Source organism: Saccostrea echinata, unplaced genomic scaffold (genome assembly GCF_033153115.1).
Source record: "Saccostrea echinata isolate AGI-Se365-2 ecotype Australia unplaced genomic scaffold, CSIRO_AGI_Sech_v1 ptg000029l, whole genome shotgun sequence".
NCBI classification, from domain to species: domain Eukaryota; kingdom Metazoa; phylum Mollusca; class Bivalvia; order Ostreida; family Ostreidae; genus Saccostrea; species Saccostrea echinata.
Window position 1 is genome coordinate 40,207,116 of NW_026889778.1, and position 20,385 is coordinate 40,227,500.

General features: G+C 32.4%; 1 protein-coding gene across 1 annotated transcript in view; it reads left to right on the forward strand.

Moving 5' to 3' along the window:
- The first annotated feature begins 1,825 nt into the window (after positions 1 to 1,825).
- The window catches only part of LOC133195938 (aldose reductase-related protein 2-like), a 27,418-nt gene continuing 8,858 nt past the window's right edge, over positions 1,826 to 20,385 (forward strand). Inside the window, exons 1-11 of the mRNA XM_061331922.1 lie at positions 1,826 to 1,938; positions 2,343 to 2,432; positions 4,936 to 5,052; positions 5,244 to 5,356; positions 6,381 to 6,462; positions 10,147 to 10,314; positions 10,672 to 10,788; positions 12,896 to 12,985; positions 13,082 to 13,198; positions 13,340 to 13,452; positions 20,329 to 20,385. The exon at positions 20,329 to 20,385 is cut by the window's right edge and continues 25 nt beyond it. Of these exons, the coding sequence (XP_061187906.1) occupies positions 1,828 to 1,938; positions 2,343 to 2,432; positions 4,936 to 5,052; positions 5,244 to 5,356; positions 6,381 to 6,462; positions 10,147 to 10,314; positions 10,672 to 10,788; positions 12,896 to 12,985; positions 13,082 to 13,198; positions 13,340 to 13,452; positions 20,329 to 20,385 (1,175 nt within the window). The 5' untranslated portion in view covers positions 1,826 to 1,827. The remainder of the gene's footprint in view (positions 1,939 to 2,342; positions 2,433 to 4,935; positions 5,053 to 5,243; positions 5,357 to 6,380; positions 6,463 to 10,146; positions 10,315 to 10,671; positions 10,789 to 12,895; positions 12,986 to 13,081; positions 13,199 to 13,339; positions 13,453 to 20,328) is intronic.

Below are 20,385 nucleotides of genomic sequence, written 5' to 3' on the forward strand. Positions count from 1 at the left end.
GTGATCAGAAAAGCTCACTTGAGCCTTCGGCTCAGGTGAGCTAAAAATTGATAAAGAATATAGTGTTTATATTTTTGTATTATTTCAGATGTAATCGGTCAAAATTCTTGATTTGATCACTATGGTTACAAGCAACTTTACTGTTTCATTCGATTTTTTTTATATAAAAAAAGTAACGTAAGACCTATCATTCGGGAAAGGCACCCGTCGATGATCCACCACCAGATTGTTCAAGTGCAAATTTAATGTCTCTCTCTCTCTCTCTCTTCCCCTCCCCCCTCCGATTTCAGTAGACGATACTTCAGTACGACTTGAGTGTCTATAGGCATTTAATTAAATCCATGCTGATTTAGGTGATGCTTATCGTGATTTTAAAATAAAAATATCCACAAGTGTTTAACTACTGCATACGGGAAAAATTTCGCACCCCCCCTCATTTTTTCGCCCCTTTTTGCCCTATTCACAGGGGGGCGAATTTGAAACGGGCGAATTCAAAGAACTCAGTATAATTTCATAAACAGAACTGTGACGTGGCCAATTTAAAACGGGACAAAATTGTTTGCAAGTGTGAAAGAGCGAAAATAACACGGGGCGATATTAACAACAGGGAACGATTAGGTAATATATACTGCATTAAAAAGTCATTGAAAAGGGCGCATTCTCTATTGTTTAAGTGCACTTGTCCTTTAAAACCATTTCTTACTTAACGTCTTACAACAAATTAAATAGAAAAAAAGAGAAAAATCATTTCTATAGTATATTAAATCAAAAGTAACGTTAATTCATAATTCACTTCTGCATTAAACACAATCGGAAAATAAACTTTAATTTCATATCAGTAATACATGGCTGAGCAATGCATGTGTCCATCCTATTGCGACGTCATGGATATCGGCTATATCGCACACGCAAATAATATGAATTTATTACGACGTATGTCAAGACAAGGATATACTTATTTACAAACAATTTACACATATCCTTATTACTGTGGTATAGTGTGATTCGTTCGTGCCTTTTAGGTCTATTTTCAGAATATAATACTTACTGTGCCGGTGAAGTAGAATTTATTCGAAAACTTCTTCATGAGATCAAGAAACATCTTTGGCTTTCAACTACACTCACTGTATTTATTTATGTAGCTTGGCATACTTTATAATACACAAAAATTATGCATACATGAGCAAAGGTAAATGAAAGAGTACTAGTAATACTATCTGTAAAATTATTATCTACACTGAATGTCAAATATTGTGCCTTAAATTCAATCAAAACATTGTAGACATCTGAATAAAAAGTTTGTTTCATGTGAAAAAGGAATATTTTCTGTGATTGTGCTTATATTTATTGCTGTAAATCAAACGAAGCTAATAGTTTTGCTTGGGCGAGATGACAAAAATATCCAAACCTAAACCATGTCAGCTGTCTTATTTTATTCAGAGTCCAAAAAATGAGGTTAAGATAGCCGTGCGGGCGGCTTTGGATGCTGGATACAGACACATTGACACGGCCTTCAATTATATGAATGAGGATGCAATTGGAGAGGTTCTGCAGGAATACTTAAAGAGTGGAAAAGTGAAAAGAGAGGAGTTGTTTATCGTTACTAAGGCAAATATAACAATCTCAATCTAATATTTAATCAAGACTCAGGAATTGCATTGTTGTGTCTGTTTTATAACTGCAAAAATCGATCTTCTAGCTAATTAGAAATAGAAAGTTAAAGAAAATGATAAGTTGAAAGATAAAACATGGCCATGTCTTAAGAAAAAATAGTGTTTTAATGTTGTCGGTACAAGAACGAAAGTCTTCATTTCATTTCAGCTTCCTATGATTCACATGGACCCAAAACTGGTGAAGAGATCCCTGAAGTTGAGTCTGAAGAATCTGCAGTTATCATATGTAGATCTGTACCTTGTTCACTTCCCTATACCTCTAGTGGTAATGAAATTGATTAAATTTTGTGAATTGAGTATATCTTTTTGAAATACTATTAAATCAAAAACCACTTGAGAAAATAGTCAAATTAACTTGTATAAAATTCACTACTTTTATTATCAAAATGTTTGTCCAAAAATTTAAACCTGTATAAAATGTTTTTTGTCTCTTTCGATGTTCTTCGTAAACTACCATCTTTAAAATAAGATTATAAAGCCTTGAATATCAAAAGAAAAGAATCACAATTGGTGTGAATTTTTTTCCTTTACAGTTTTTAAGAGTTCACACAGGTGTTTGTTGTGTCCAAATGATCTTGTCTGATCTTCTGGGAACAAATAATATTTTTACAAGTAATAAAAGAAACATTATGGATTTTATGTATATTTTATTGAATGGTTAATTTTCAGTACGAAGGGGACGACACCAACATCTTCCCCACAAACGAGTCGGGAGCCTGGAAGGCAGCAGAAAAGTGGGATCTGATAGAAACATGGAAGGTTCGGCTAAACACGGTTATAACGAATCGCCAGGGTTTCCTTATATCCATAATTTGTTATATCAAGCTACAAAACATCCTTATTCACTGGAAAGGTGTCTTGTATTATAGTTTATCTGGTAACATATGGCGTGCAAAGATAGGTAAAATAATATATGATATAATATGCAGTCCAAAGATATTTTAAATATACCACATGGCTTCAAGGGCGACATACCAGAGAATTTGCTACAAGGGGACAGGAAGGCTCTTGTAGCTAGAGTATGTCACTCTTTGATGTAAGCCAGGATTTCCTCTGATATTCTTGTAGCGTCATGGAATATGCCAGCAGAGCAATTGCTATTCATAACGCCATGTTCACTGAATAACGTTGTTTATTTCTTAATTGTCACTCGATGCCGCAGGCAGAGGATGACATAATATTCTTAGTCTTTTTTTTCCATAAGGGAATATATTCTCACTGGCAGTCGAGCAGCGATGTGGGAAAAGTTGTATAATATACTTTTTTTGTTTAAAAAGGACTTATATTGAACAAATTTTAAATTAGTCTAAAATTTAAACACATTATAAAACTCAGGTTTGAACATCAATAGAAGCAGTCATATAGAATGCAATATCGATAGTAATGATAATGGCATCCACGGAATTTCATTTAAAATTTATAGTTGGGCTGTTGTAAAAAAGAACAATGAGTCCCATCAAATAAAAAAAAAAGAAGAAAGCAAACAGTGCTCAATCTAAAATGATAAACTACAAACAACACAAATCTGTGAATAGGGCATAAAACACAGACCCCCGGGAATTCCAGAAGTGGGATCAGGTGCCTAGGAGGAGCAAGCATCTCCTGTCGACCCCCCACATCTGCCGTGAGCCTTATGTATTCAGAAATGAGAAGAGTCTTTTTTCGATGTCGAAGAATGATCCATAATTGCAAAAGAATGTGGGTTTTTTTTTGTAGAATAATTTGAGGTGATTTTTTCACGTGCCACCTATAAAAAAATAAGCCATCCTTAAATAGAGAAATAAAACATTCGTGAGGGGTGATAAACGCCAAGATTTGCAACCATTGTAAATGCAAGGGATGTCATGACATGAAAACATGAGGGGAAATAATTCAGAATCCTCTTTTCAAAACAGCTGTGCCAAAAATATAATTCTCATATGAATATGTTATTCTAATTTACGTCCGATTCATATTTGTAAAAATGAAGAACCAAGTTCTAGGGAGGAAAAAGACAAGATATGTAAAAGTCATAGGGTATAGCAAGAATCAAGAGGAGTAGGGCGGTTCTAAATCATATTGATATGCAAATATTCTCACCTCGCCTTGATTCAAGTTTGTTCAATTGTTGGGAGGTATGGGGCTTAAATCGGGGATTAAAGTTTTCATAATGTAAAAACAACTTATATAGGTAGCAATCTTTGAAAATCTCCCCCAAAACAGCAAGGTGAAAAGCTATATTGATATCAGAATTCCCATGGTGTGTGGGTTAAAGTTTGGTTAATCACATGGGGATAGGACCACGATATGTGGTAAGAATTTTCATGTTTGTATGCATGGAAAATTTTCAGTAAGCCTTTTGGTCCTTGGTCCTTATGACTGTTCCAACTACGTATAAGACCAGGATTACGACCCTCTTGTGTACATGCAAAATTTTGTTAAGAATTATTTATGTATTTTACTAGCTCTATAGAGAATGATGCATACCCTCTTCTTAATCACACCCGTATCAGTCCGAGCAGGGACTGTACTTAGTTAAATAACTCTTGTTCTATTCGATGAACATCTTTCATCAAAAGATTATCTAGACCGTTAGAATTTTGACAGAGAAAGAGAAAATTCTTTCGTGTCATGTTGAATTCTGCTCCATTTAAAACACCTTGAAGGACATTTTATTACTTGTATAGCAATATACCCTTATCATCTGCATATAGGGTTTATGTCTCTCAGTTGATTCGATACGCAAGAGCGTGCTCTACGTACGTTCAATTTTGAGGCATGCTATTGACAAACAAGTTGATGAAACAAGAATATCAACAGTTTTGTTTAAAGGCATCATTTTGCAAGTTTTATACAATAACCTTGTCAGCGAATACAATCTATCATTAAGGCAAATGCTGACTGGCCTTTTTCATACTAATTGTTATGCCATATTTACATACTGAATTGTCAACGGATTTTTCCGTTTTTTCCCCGATCATGACATGAAGCACAAGGCGGTCTAACCGGTCGGCAGGGGATGCTCACTCCTCCATGGCACCTGATCCCGCATCTGACGTTTTAGAGATCTGTGTTTGTTCTGCTCCATAATTTGTATTGTTTAATGGACTTTTGAGCTTGAATACAGTTCGTTATCTCCATTTTTAATCCAGAGGATGTTAATATATAGCGATTTCTACAACATATATGAGGTAGTTGGAAAACTCACTAAAAATATTAGATCTTGGTATATTTTACATAAGTGTTCGGTGATATGTCAATGGAGTTTGTTTTCAATTTTTAGGCAATGGAAGAACTTGTTGACCTAGGACTTACAAAATCCATTGGAGTGTCAAACTTTAGTATCTCACAAGTTGAAAGAATCTGCAAGGTGGCCAAATACAAACCTGTTACAAACCAAGTGAGTCAGTAATTTCTTTTTATCTGTTTGACATAAAAAGACCTATGAAACTTTGTAAAAGAAGCTGAAAGCAAGTTACTGTATAAATTTAGAATCATTCTTGGCTCAGAAATAAAGAGAAGGTGCTTCTCTCAGTGAAATATCACAGTCGTGTATCTCTATTCATCTTTTGTTTTTTCTTTCTCTTTCAGGTTCAGTGTCACATATATCATCCACAGACAGATTTGTTTGAGGCTTGTAAGCAACATGGGGTAACAATAACAGCATATTCTTCATTTGGGTCTCCGGGAAGGTTGGCGATATTGTAAGTAATGATTAATTCATTAATCATATTAATCACATAGACTTTAAAGGATTCTTATAAATTTATTCTGCTGAACTCAAAAGAATTTTTTTTAAAAAATCAATAGAGCCAAAATATATCTTCATCTATTATTTGCAAGTATTAGTTAAACAACAAAATCTGTTATGACGTTGATTGTCTTTTAAACTAACGGATCTATATGCTAAAAATAGAGCTTGGGCTTGCAACTCTCCTTCCTCATCATGTCGGGCTGAAATATATAATCTTGCTTTTAAAATAGTCTCTCTGTAACAAAGATCTCTGATAAGAAAGTCATTAATTTTTGTATTTTTTAAAAAAAAGTTTATTTATTAATGCAATTTGGTCATACTGTAAAGAAATCTCTTTTCCCTCAGTAATACAAGCCAATGCAAAGAATTATAAAACTTAAAAACCTCAACTTGTAAAACTCAATACGTATAAGGTAAAATAATGCTATTCTAGTAATTCCCTAGGCTAAAACGTTCCATCGGTAATATTCTATTCAAATGTAATTTTCTTTTTTGTGTAAATGAATGAATTTTATGTGTCCAAGACTTTTATATCAAAGAAACATCTTACTTCATGCTTGTAATAAAATAATTATTTCCGTGTTTTTACGAAAGAATACCAGTATTCTAGCCTTTGATAAAAATTTTGAATGCTCGAGTAATTATGCAGTACTCAAGGAAAAAAATATCTTGAAATCTAATCAATAAAGATAAACATATTTAGCATTTGATTGTGATGATTTTGATTTTTTTCCCCCTTCAAATCCCTCAAATTTAGCTTTAAAAAGTATTTTTAAAATTCTACTGAAGAGTTGTCCTTACAAAGAAAACACATTTTACTTCATAACAAAATTAAGATTTCTCAGAAAGATAGTAAAACAACATTTAAATATTTTTACTCGCGGATTTATGGATATGTTCGTGTTTGATGATGTATGTTTTCAAGGTACAAAAAGAACTAATACGTATACATTTAAATTTATTTTAAATGATAGTAAACAAGCGGGTGGTCCTGTTCTCTTAGAAGATCCCGTCATCCTGAAATTAGCCAACAAATATGAGAAAACTCCAGCGCAGGTACGGTGGCAAAACTTAGCGGAAGCAATTTGGAAAATTATACACAAGAAAAAAAAAGACCCAATCTAAACAAAACCAAGTAATTGGAAGGCTACAAATATACATGTAGATGAATTTGAATATAAAGTACATTGTGTTTATGAATAATAATTTGACTATCTCTAGTTTCAATTAGAAAAAAAAAGAAAGGTTTTCCTATGCATATATGAAATAATTCTAAGACATTTGCAAAGTTTCCTTGACCAATTCTTGCGTTTATGAAGATAATTTTATTTGCCTCAATAGAGTATTTTCATTTCAGTGAATTCCAACTTGTACTTTTTGTGATATTAATATTCAACATTTTGAAAGACATTCGTCCAAATATTGAAACACTCTTGCTGATCATTATCTGATGAAATGCAGATATTGAACAACTACTTGTACTTTTAAATTTATAACTTGTTTGCTCCAGAAAGGATACATTGTATATAAAACGGTCTTTTATTTTTCAATTTTTTTTTTTGGAAAAAGTTCACCATATTTTTCAATCAAAATATTGCCAACAATCTAAGCAAAGAACCTACGCTTCTTTTGAATCTCCGTTAACGATCTATGTTTCCTACAGGTTATTCTCCGAAATCTCATCCAAAGAGGTATGATTGTGATTCCAAAGAGTACGAATCCAGAGAGAATTCGTAGCAATTTCCAGGTACGCAGTACAAAGATGCACTTGATTGATTGATTGTTTATTGTTTAACGCCAAGTCGGCAATATTTCAGCCATATTTCGGCGGAAGATGAATTTCAAATGCGCATCAAAGCTTAAAAAGCTTGTTTAGAGGGGTAAATTTAACACAAATCTTGTAGTTCTAAAACATTCTCATTTAATGGGCATCCCAAGGATTGGTGGTAGATACTGAGAATACGATCTCATAATAAAAAAAGCTTATTTTCGTTTTCATTGCAGATTTTTGATTTTGCTCTGTCTGAGAAAGACATGGAGGAAATTAGCCACATAAAAACTCGATACAGCTACTTTGATGCTATTACTGTAATGTAAGTGATAACTTCACATTAAATTCATTGGTCAGTCCTTTTCTATACATTTACTATAAGTTTCTCCATGCACTCAAATTCGTTTTACAAATTATTTCATTACACTTAAATCGTGTGTTTTTCTGTAGGTTCAAGGATCACCCTGAACGTCCCTGGTGAATGAAAAAAAATCGAATATGTGAAGGAATGTGTGTGAAGGATTATATGAAAATTATCTTTGTCAATTTTATTGGACATTCTTTTAAAGAAATATGTTGGATGGATGTTTCTTTTGTTATTTAATTGTAGATGTGTGATAATTTCTTTCATTTAACAGACTTTATATGATTTACATTTTGAGATCAATATTTTATTCCTTACCTTTAATTTTTTAAAATTGGTATTCCCTTGCCTATGAGAATGTATTTGATAAATTAATGTCCATAAAATAATACTGAAATAGTGCAGTGAAATGATTTTAACAAACAAACAAACATGGTCTGAAATGTTTGACAATTGCACTATGGTGTCAGGAGATATGGCGTCTGGTTATTTTGTTTATAGATTAATGTAATTACACTTGAGTCAAATAAATCAGAGATTGAGAAAAAATAACATTCTTCGAATTCAATTATTTGAAAGTAATGAATGGAATGATTAAAAAGAGAATTGAATTTCAAAGTTTAATGTATATAAAATTATGGTGGCTAAAAACTGCTTTTTATCTTATAGTAACACTATTTTTCGAAAAATGGAATAGAAAGATAAACATGAATCATTTCAAGGATATAGGATATATCGATCCCCTATACACTGCAAATCAAAGAGATCTAATTCCTTTGTATTTTTTTTTAGAGTGATCTGCCCTTTAAATTAATTTTAGATAAAAGAAATTCAAATAATAAACTATAATTTATTATTGTACATTTACACTAGTCTAGTGTTTTTTATGTGTATATTTTTTTTTTACTAAATTCAAGCATTCTTAACATTTTATTAAGCTATAAAAGGTAATAGAGTTACTTATTACTTTTTTATACGTACATCCCCCCATCTACGTGTACATTTAAGTAATACTGAACTGTCTTTGTTTTTCCTTGTATTAATAATACATCAGTATTATTTTATAGAGCTAAGTAAAGTAAAATATTCAATGATGAAATGTTATCATGCGACTAAAATGATGCTTATACTTAATGCACTAAAAATAAAGAAGATGGGTGAATAAGGCGCGCAGAATGCCTATAGCCTCAGATATATAAAAATCGTAATCAATTTGTGAATTAAGTATCTTAAAACAAAGTTCTCATTATTGAAATTTATGAAATTATGATAAACAAAATTTATCTGAAGAATTTTTTTTCGGCAAAAATTATTCTGTTATTAAAAAAATAATGTGGTGTTCGTGGGATTCGAACTTTAGCAATAAAAACCCCACGTATCATTTCCCCTTGCAACTAACATGCTAACCACTACGCTACACGGCTCTTGATGAATAGTCCCACACATATCAAAAATTTTGTATTATAGTATGAGAAAATGAACCCTTTTGCCCTCTCTAGTGTGTGCATGCTGTCTCAAAGGCAATTAGATTCAATCTTAGTGAGATTTTTGCAAATTGTGGCATTTTTACATAAAGTAGACTTTATATTTAGATGAATTATAAAAAAAATGTTATAATTTAGATTCAATTTTTTACCTTCATGTTTGTTGCACTTTAAGCATTGCGCTCGCCTTGTTCGCCCATCTTCTTCATTTAAGATGAGAATTTAGCTAGAGGGACAGCTTGAGTACTTTCATGTTCAATGCTAGTTTTCAAACCAGAAAAAAGATCATTTATCAATTAATCATGGCATGATCTCATACAAATATACTTTCAATAATTTTACAATTTAAATTTTCTATTAAAGAGCATTCTGGTTGTAAAACAAAGTGTGACCTGTATTAAGATGATAACTTTGTGAAATAGTCAAGGATAAATCATGTTGCACTTTCCTTAGCTGAAACAATTGAAATTTCCAATACTGAAAAATCTGACAGAATATTTGCTCTTTTATATCAGTGTAAATAAAAATGTTTATAGCTTACTATAAAATTACTGTAGAGACAATACGATAGATATGTTCTAGAAAGTGTGCTTATTAAAAAATATTATTTATTCCATAGTGTTATCTAAAGAAATTCTGTACCAATTCCCGACCTTTTCGCGCACTCTATTTTTTCATCATTGAAAACGTGAACGATAAGAGGTCTGACCTTTATTCAGGACATTAACGGATATAAAATCTGACCTGCATTGAGAAGCGGGTACCAGTATAAGAATGTCTGGAGTGAATAGGACAGTGAAACTAAATAATGGGAAGGAAATGCCAGTTATTGGACTGGGCACCTGGCAGGTTTGTTACTTTTATTAGCTAAATTACTTTCTCTGGTTGACACTTTATTTATGATTAACTGGTATTTTATCTTCTTTCTTATCAGGTAATGTACTTATCCAGAAATGTTAGCGTTGTCACTGTGTGAGAAAGGTTAAGGAGTAGAAGAATGTGGCCATAAAAAATGTACATTTAATCAATCAATCTGGTTTTCCTTATTGTTAGATTGACTACATATTTTAGAACATTCTACATATGATAAATCTGTTTTTTTAGCTATTTTTTTAATTCAGAGTCCGAAGGATGAGGTTAAGACAGCCCTACGGGCGGCTTTGGATGCTGGCTACAGACATATTGACACGGCCTACAATTATATGAATGAGGATGCAATTGGAGAGGTTCTGCAGGAATACATAAAGAGTGGAAAAGTGAAAAGAGAGGAATTGTTTATCGTCACTAAGGTAGGTATCTGTACACATCAAATATGTATTTCGTGTAGATAAGGCTCTATAAATTCTTGAATTTTTAAAAGTCGGTTTTTATATTACCAAAATATTTTTTTTATTTTTTAGATTTATGCATACAATTAGTATATATATATATATATATATATATATATATATATATATATATATATATATATATATATATATATATATATATATATATATATATATATATATATATATATATATATAACTTCTTCAGATGTAAATTGTTTGGACAAAGTGCTTCAAGAAGGAATCAAATGAGTTTCCCCCTAAACATTTTGAATCTTTTTAATGTTAGATTTCTATATAATTATATATTTAATCTAGCTTCCGATGATTCACATGGACCCAAAGCTGGTAAAGAGATCCCTGGAAATAAGTTTGAAGAAACTACAGTTATCATATCTAGATTTGTACCTGGTTCATTTTCCTATACCTTTAGCGGTAAGTAAAAAATTGATAAGCTTTATTAAGAATTATAGCAAATCCAGTCTGTCTTTCAATTAGATTTATGAAAATTTGATTCTACAGTATGAATTTATGGTTAATTGCCGACATAAAGTCAAGTATCGCTGAAAGGAGTGTTACCTAGCAAAGAAATAATTTTGTTTATCTCCCTGGAGGAATGAGGTCGATTTCTTTAGGCATCCTAAATGATTATGAAGTCTTTCACAAAAGTAGTTAGACCAACACATTGAACTTCAGTCTTTAAACTATACTAGTGAATTTTTCCCCTTCTTAAACTTAAAAAACAAATATGACGCACTTGAGGTCGATTTATTTTCAAATAAGGTGAATTAAGGTCGTGGAATTAGAGTGTAAGAATTTTTTGTTCATAAGACAAAATTCTTTAAATTCGAAGTAAAATAAAACTGATCGCCTACAGGGAGGTGGTTGTGTTTTGAGATTTAGTTTGCTGTTTTGTTTTCCTCTTGTATTTAGCAACGATTGATAAGATTTAAAACAGGTCGATGGAGTGCAAAGATTTTTAAACTGACAGGGTTTGTTTAGCTTTCGAAAAATTTTTCCTATGTTATCAATATCTGTCATTTTCTTTGATCCCTAAGGACACACATAACGCTAATTATTAGTCTTAATAAAAAAAAATAGTAACCAACCAACCACACAAACAAAACACGAAAATCAAAACAGAATCAGGTCATGTGAAAGTCTCATAAAGTAATCAAAGCTAGCATATGGTTAAGTATCAGAACCCTAATTACAGTGATTAAAATCCATGTATATTGAAAGTATGATTTAAAAAAAAAAAAAAAAATCAAAACAATGTAATCAACGTCACAAGCAGAGATGTTAACGAGTATTAGAGTATTTGTCCATTGCTCGATCATACCGACTATCGACTTCATATTTTTTTCTCGGTTACTCGTCAAAAATGTGATATTTAATAATAATAATTCTAAATCAAGTTCATAAATTCAGAAATTTTTCCTCAGTCTCTGAGTGTCAAAACGTAGCCATTCCCATGATGTAAAATCATTTTTAACGAGAATTTAAAGATTACATAGTCAAGTTAAGGAGGTAGATGAGGATATTTTGATATTTCTTTTGTTGTCTTATATGAATTCATTCCATGATTGAAGTAGTTATTTGCACAAGATTACATAATTAAAATTTTTGGCAATTTTTTTTGTTTTGATTTAAGGAATCACTGTCTAGTTATCTATCGTTGATGTCCCTGGCATACTCTACTAACTAGACAGTGATTCCTTATATTTCCATTTCATTGTAAATTTAGATTTTAAAAATGTAGACTAATAGATTTAAATTACACGAGGCCTCACATGTCAATTTCAATAGTACCCGCCCACTGACGTCAAACACAAAGACAGTCGCAGGAGTATTACATGCATATTAGACCTCCTTAGCGTCAGACACAAAGATAGCCGCATGAGAATTACATGCATTTTAGTCCTTCTTAACTCCTGATCTTTCGTTTGGCGAAATTTGCATTCCGGTAGAATGATCAAGAAATCAACTCAACTAACTTTCAAAGAGTTATCACAGAGAAAACAAATAGAAATGAAAATATTATAAGAACAATCTTACTTTTACTAGCCAAGAGTCGATTATTTACCTGGAATTGGACATATTTAAATTACCCCATGAAAGACTGATTAAATGTATTAGCAGATGGAAAAGAAATAGTAGCAACCATAAAACCATTTGATTAAATTCAACGTTATATAGATGAAATATGCGGTTAGAAATATTTTTAATTCAAATACATTAAGAACAGGTATTTCTACTAAATAAATACTTTTATTATTTTTCCTTATCGCTGCTAGCTATCTGAATGGTTCTAACTAGATTATTAAATTAAGTATAAAACTTTTTATAAACGTCTCTATATGAGTGAAAAATTCTCGAATGGGACGTAAAACAACATACAATCAATCAATAAAACTTCTTATAAATTGGATGTTTCGATTTCAGCTTCTTAAAAAGTTTCTGAACGTAGTGTTTCTAAAATTGGAAACAATCTTCTTTGAAACAGTTGTTACTTGATGTTTCCTTATTAAATGCGTTTTAGTATGACGGGAACGACAACAATGTTTTTCCACAAACTGAAACTGGAGGTTGGAAGGCCGCAGACAAGTGGGACCTTTTGGGAACATGGAAGGTACAACATCATTCGATCTAATAAGTAGATAAGATTGACATATCATAAAATATTTTTGAGCAGATAAAATTATTGAAGAATCTTTACGATAAACAGGCAATGGAGGAACTTGTAGACTTGGGACTGACCAAATCTATTGGAGTGTCTAACTTTAGTATCTCACAAATTGAAAGAATCTGCAAGGTGGCAAAACACAAACCCGTTACAAACCAAGTGAGTTAACTTAGCATTCATTTTTCTACTTCAAACAGAATCTTTACTCTTTATCAACCCAAATAAAACACTTAAATTGTAGGTGGTATACACATTAAAGAGACATTTATCCAATATACAAATACTTTTTTTCCTTCGCAGGTGGAATGTCACATATATTGTCAACAGAAAGAGTTGTTTGATGGGTGTAAGAAGCTTGGAGTTACATTGACAGCTTACAGTCCAATTGGTTCTCCAGGAAGACCCGGACATCTGTAAATATTACTAAAAATTCTTTTGCTTAAAGCAATTTGTTCATAGAATTTGTTGCTAAATTTGAGTTTTGATAAATTGATTATATAGAACTATGTAGAACTAAAGATATGCTGAACACATTTCATGCATGTTAGATCACCTTTACTTTGCATCTTTAAAATGTCGCAATTGAACTTTTTTTTAATCAAATTGTTAAACTTGCGTAGAAAAAAGGTATATTTTTTCCAAGAAATATTCGTAGTATGACATTGTTGTTATTTTATTTTTGAGAGAAACATTTTAACAAACAGTCGTGTGTAAATTTTGCCAATCTTTTATATGAATATACAAGGGATGTCTCAGAACGTTGTAGGCAATGTTAATGATATAGTGAATTTTTAAAAGAAAATTTTTCATAGTCATAATATTATGACGATTTCAAAGAAGGTCGATATGGTCTGTCGGCGCATGCTAAAAATGCAAGATAGATTAAGTAAGTATGTTACTATTGCAATTGCATCTGTTTTTCTGGTAATATGTAAGAAATTAAATTCAAATTTATATCAATAAAATCAGAAAACAAACCTGTATAATGTATAAAATTTTCATGTAAATGACTTCGGAGACAGAGTAGTGGTAACTCAATTTTAAAGTGTACTCTGAATCGAGTTTGCTGCAAATGACGTCAAACGTGTCCCCCGTACATAGTAATGTAAGGAAATTTTGATTTGATTTTGGTATTTCCTTCTCAGAGGCGAAAAAATAACAAAGGAGACTAGGTACAATGTGAGTATAGAAGTTGTTTAAAAATGGCATAAGATTTAGGGCAGTTTTACCCCTTTTACCTAGGAAGCAGAGTTATGAATTTTAAATTCAGAATTCGATTACAATCAACGTAAAACACTGTGCATTCTTCGCCTCATTTAAGGAGATTCTTACAAGGACTTGACTATGAATCTGATCCCAAAATTAAAGACATTGGTGAATTTTATTGCTGAGTCAGTAGTGATTTGCCATTGCATTTGAAAAATCAATGAGATGCAATGAGTGTGTTGCGTACAAAGGCCAGCATTTGGAAAAAGTATTAATGATCATGACGTTAGGACAGACATAAAGTATGTTAACTTTGCTTTCGTGCGCCGATATTTACTATAACGCCTTCTTTATTTTTACATTATTTTCTCATAAAAAGTGTTATTCTTCTGAAACTTTTAATTCCTGATCATTAAACGGTGCCTTTTACTATGACAGGAAAAGAAAATCATGTTAGCAAAGTTAAAGTTGTTTAACTTGTCTACAACTTTTTGGGACAAACATCTTACATGGCAATTTTTGGAAATTACAGCACTGATATCGTAATTCTTAAATTTTAACCCCCCCCCCCCCCCAACACACAAAATTGATGATAAGATCTCGAAGTGATCATGACCAGACGTGTTTTTACAATGCTCCTCCTTATCAGTAATTACCTGTGTTTCTGAATATGGTAAATAATGGAGTCAAGTAATTTGAACGAAAATACAAGTTTATTCAGATCTATTTTGGATACCTTTGGACTTTCATTTTCACAAGGAAATTCTAATTCTTTATCTGACGAAGTAGATCCATTACTTGATGTTCAAGTGCCAGATTTCTTACAAGTGAGATTCAACAAACAGAGTGTTACATTGAACTATGAGCGGGATAAATTTGACGACATTGTGACCATTCTTAACAATTATCTACTGTTTAGCAAAACTGGATTTAAAAATGGAAACATCTACAAATCACAAAAAGGTAATGTTACAGCTACGCTGTATAAATCAACCCAAACAATCCACATTCAAGGGAGTGAAAGATTCACTTGGCTAAGAGAATTCCTAGAACAAATTACTCATCTACCAATAACCGAGATTAGTAAAATCGAAGGAATGCCAGAGCCACAAAACATGTCTACACCTAAACGTTGCAAATCACAAGATGGGGAACCCAGGCCATGTCAAAGCTGCAATAGTTTTCAAGTTATTGAAAAACTGACAAAGACTGTGTCTGGTCTCTCCGAAGAAGTTGCTAGACTAAAAAAGGAATTGCATTCTCTACAGAATAAAACTACTAAATCAGTGGATGCAACTACCCAAACAAGGGAACTAGTTACAAAGTCTAAAGCGATTGACACAAGGGACCTAAAAGATTCCAAATTACAAGGAGTTACCAGGCATACCCAGTGTGTTAGAGTGGAGACAACAGAATCTTCAACATCCCCGGAAACAACAAGTGATCAGAGAAATCAAAAAGCTTACAACAAACCCAGTAAGAAACAACAACTGGAGTCAGATATTCCATCTGGAAAGTCTGTATTAATAATTGACGACTCCATTCTCCAGCGAATAAGAACCCGAGGATTATTGAGACATGTTGCTGTCCGAACAAACCGAGGGGCTCGGTTGTCTGACATTAGGAGAATTCTCCAGGAAACTGACCTAACACCCTTTCGGTCAATCATCCTTTTTGGTGGGGGTAATGATGCTGCCAACGACAGAGAAATTGAGACCAGTGAATGTGATCTCACTGAAATTGTGCTTGATATCCAGAGAAGATCCCCACATACCGAAATTTTTGTATCGGAAATACTACCACGACGAGATACCGATGTTACTCACATGAATGAAATGATAAAATTTGTCTGTGAGGAATATAGTGTTAGCATGATCTCTCTCAAAATAAATTCAAGTCATCAGATCTGTTCTGGAAGGATGGAATTCATTTATCCGACAAGGGAACATCTACTCTCCTGAAATCCTATGATGCCCACATTCCAGTCATTAAAACCCGTCGACTGATTGATACACAAAATGCAACTGGTAATGTGAATATGTGTTATTATTGCGGTGAAAATGGACATTCCTCACGGAATTGTAGGCATGGGCAAAAAATTGTTTGCTGGAACTGCAACTCTCCGGGTCATAAAGCAAAACACTGTTCCTATTAGGAATACGGCAAAGAGGATAATGCCGAAAAACTATTCCTCTTAAAATCAAACCCCTTTGGTGTTTTAATCAGTCTTTGTGATGAATGTGGTGAAATATCATGCAAATGCTCACAAGTATGTAATTTACAGAATACTAATCATATATCACCAAGATCGAGTCTAGATAATGATTTTATGTCCTATTCACGTTTTAACAATGACAGTGATGTAAATTGTTCTTATAAAAATGTATCTCCTAGGGAAACTTATACATGTACATCCTTGACTACAAGTTCATCAACAAGAAATTCTAACTTATTAAATCCTGAAATCAACGAGAAATCAAACAAGAAAAATTCAAATTCACACTCATTTAATTTTGGACTCATCAAAAAAGGTCTTAGATTTGGAAATCTAAATATATGTCACATTTTGCCTAAAATTGACCAGCTTAAGCTTCTTTAATCAGGCTATCATTCTATTGATGTATTTGGTATCTGCGAAACATTTTTAAATGAACAAACGGACAACTGTGAATTAGATATCGATGGATTTAATTTTGAGAGAAGGGATAGATTAGGGAAATCAGGGGGAGGACTAACTGTATATATCTCCAATAATTTGCATTACAAACGTCGCAACGATTTTGAAAAGGGAGACATAGAAGCAATATGGCTTGAAATTAACATCCCAAATTCAAAACCAATTTTTTATTGTACCGCATATAGGCCCCCATCTGCTACCACCTGTTGGGTAGAAAGTCTTACACCGGAGATAAATTGTGCATCCCGCTGTGACGATGCTGAAATTATTTTAACAGGTGATTTTAATATTGACCTGATGAAAGACCCCCCAAGGTACTGGACCTCAGCTTTTGAAGAATATGACTTCTCACAGATAATTAATGTACCCACTAGGATAACAAATGCCTCCTCGACCCTAATTGATCATGTATATACTAATCTACCCGAGAACATATGTGAATCTGTAGTACCGCCAATTGCAGTCTCTGACCACTATCCTATTTGTTTTACGAGAAAATTACATGATTATGTGAGGAAGTATAAACACACAGAGAAAATATATGTAGACTTCAAAAAGTTTAATGAAATAAACTTTCTCTAAGACTTGGAAAAGGTTAATTTCCAATCTTTAGATTCACTCTCTAATCCAAATGATACATTAAAAAAAATTTATTCACTTTTTAATACTGTACTAGACAAACATGCAAAAATAAAAACAAAAAGAGTGAAGTATGATGCAAGACCAAAATGGTTAACCCAAGAAATTCTCGAAGCACAGCACATGCGCAATAACTTCCATAACAATAAAGACTTTGAAAACTATAGAATATGGCGAAATAAGGTAACATCACTTATCGAAAATGCAAAAATAAATTATTATAAATCAACTATAGAGCAAAACAAAAATCCACGCCAGATGTGGGACGCATTAAATAAATTAGCTTCTACTCCACAAAATAATATTCCGACCGCACTGGCACAAAATAATAATGTTACAGAGGATACACAAGAAATTGTAGAGATGTTTAATTCTCATTTTTCAAATATCTCTACTAAACTCCTTGAAGGTGTAAATAAAGAGGAGTGTGACATTAACGGCCTTTTGAATTTTGTACAATCTAAAATGGGTACAGAAATAGTTGGTATCCCACTTATAAGTCCCGATGAAGTGCTTTACTTACTTAATAAGCTAGACGTTAGTAAATCACCAGGTGTAGATACCATTGGTCCACGTCTATTAAAACTTACTGCACAAATAATACATAAACCTGTGACCCACATAATAAATACTAGTATTACAACATGTATTTTTCCTAAGAGTTTTAAACTTGCCAAAGTTACACCAGTTTTTAAGAAGGGAAACAAACTGGATCCAAATAACTACAGACCCATTTCTATTTTACCGACATTATCAAAAATTATAGAAAAACATGTGGCAAAATATATCCGATCTCTATTTTCAGACTTTGATCTTCTAATAGAATCTCAATCAGGTTTCAGAGAACTGCACTCATGTCAAACAGCCCTAACAAAAATTACAGATGAATGGTTATATGAAATGGATCAAGGCAAACTTGTTGGTACTGTCTTTCTTGACTTCAGTAAGGCATTTGACCTAGTAAATCATGAAATTCTTCTTAAAAAGCTACAGTGTTATAATTTTAATGAAATAACTTTACAGTGGTTTCGATCATATTTAAGTGACAGACTTCAAAGTGTCCATCTGTCTAACAAACACTCATCTTATCAGCAAGTCACAGCGGGAGTTTCACAGGGATCTATACTAGGGCCTCTTTTTACTTTACATTAACGATCTTCCACTTAATATTAAAAATTCAAACATAGATTTGTTTGCAGATGATGCCACTCTACATGTCCCCGGCAAAGATTCCCATTCTATTGTAAATGCATTATCAATGGACATTGCTTGTATAGAAAAATGGTGCTCTCAGAATCAAATGGTACTTAATGCTTCAAAAACTAAATGCATGTTAATAGGCACACAACAGAAGAGATCAAAATTCTCAGAGCATGATTTTTCTTTATACATATCAAATCAGAAGCTAGACAACGTAACACATGAGAAGATTCTTGGAGTATATTTAGATAACTCTCTACAGTACAATGTACATATCGACCATGTGTGTAAGTCCCTGTCACATAAAATTTCTACCCTCCGAAGAATTAAAAAGTATCTTCCCACTCAAACACGCAAGCTGTTTTATAATGCATATATCATGCCTACTATTGATTACTGCCTTACAATTTGGGGCAATACATCCCGATCAAATCTTGACAGAGTTCATAAGCTTCAAAAACGTGCTGCAAGGTATATTTTAGATGCTCCCCCTGATGCACCCTCACGACCTCTTTTTGATGAACTTGATTGGCTAACTGTCTATGAACAACTTACTGTAAATAAATATGTATTACTATATAAATCCCTCTTTAATTCTTGCCCTACTTATTTAAATGACATGTTCTAATTTCAAAGTAATAACCAATACAATCTCCGATCTGAATCTAATGTTGACTTTGTGTGCCAATTCATAAATGTAAACTTTTTGAAAATTCCTTCCAGTACTCTGGTGCCATGTTATGGAATGATTTACCTATACATATAAAAATGTCACCAACTCTTAATGCTTTCAAAAAACAAGTAAAACATTATGTAAAACAATGTCAGAATAATTTGTGATTCATATTTGTCTTTGTATATTTATGTATATATTTATTATATGTTTGTATGTGTATAACTATGTTAACTTTATAATGTTTATTGACAGAAGGCCCTGGGGAAGAATAGTGCTTATACTAATCAGGTTACCTTCTTTAAATAAAGTATTATTATTATTATTATTATAGCTTGAAAAAAAATCAAAATCTATATAAAATCTTTGCGAACATTTTTTCTTTGCTTAGCTAAATGATTATTCAAACAACCATACTTAGATGTGGTAGAGGTCTAATCACAGGGTGCATCCACGATAATTAGTTTGGACTGGCCTGTGCACTTTAAAGAGGTGGGGACTCTATAGATAATACGAAAAGGAAGTCTGACTAGTATCCAACCTTGCAATTATGGTTTGAATGGACGACAGAGGATGCTTTATCCTCCATGGCTTCTGCTCCCGCCCATTGATGTTTTCGGGGGTCCATTTTTTGCGCTACTTACAATTTGCATTGTTTCAATGGACGATTTAGCATATCTCTTCTTATCTGTTCTGTGTCTAAATCATTATACAAATATTTAAATTATTTAAAAAAATAAATATTGTGGTGATGTCAATATTATATAAGATTGATAACCTTTCCTAGAAGCAGCTCAATAGGTTTTCTTTTATTTTCTGATCTCAAGAATTAAAAAGAAGTGCGAAATGTAATCTTCAGTGTCGTTGTTTTAAAGTGTAATTTTTAATTTGCAGTAAAAAGGCAGATGAACCTGTTGCTCTAGAAGATCCTCTCATCCAGAAAATAGCCAA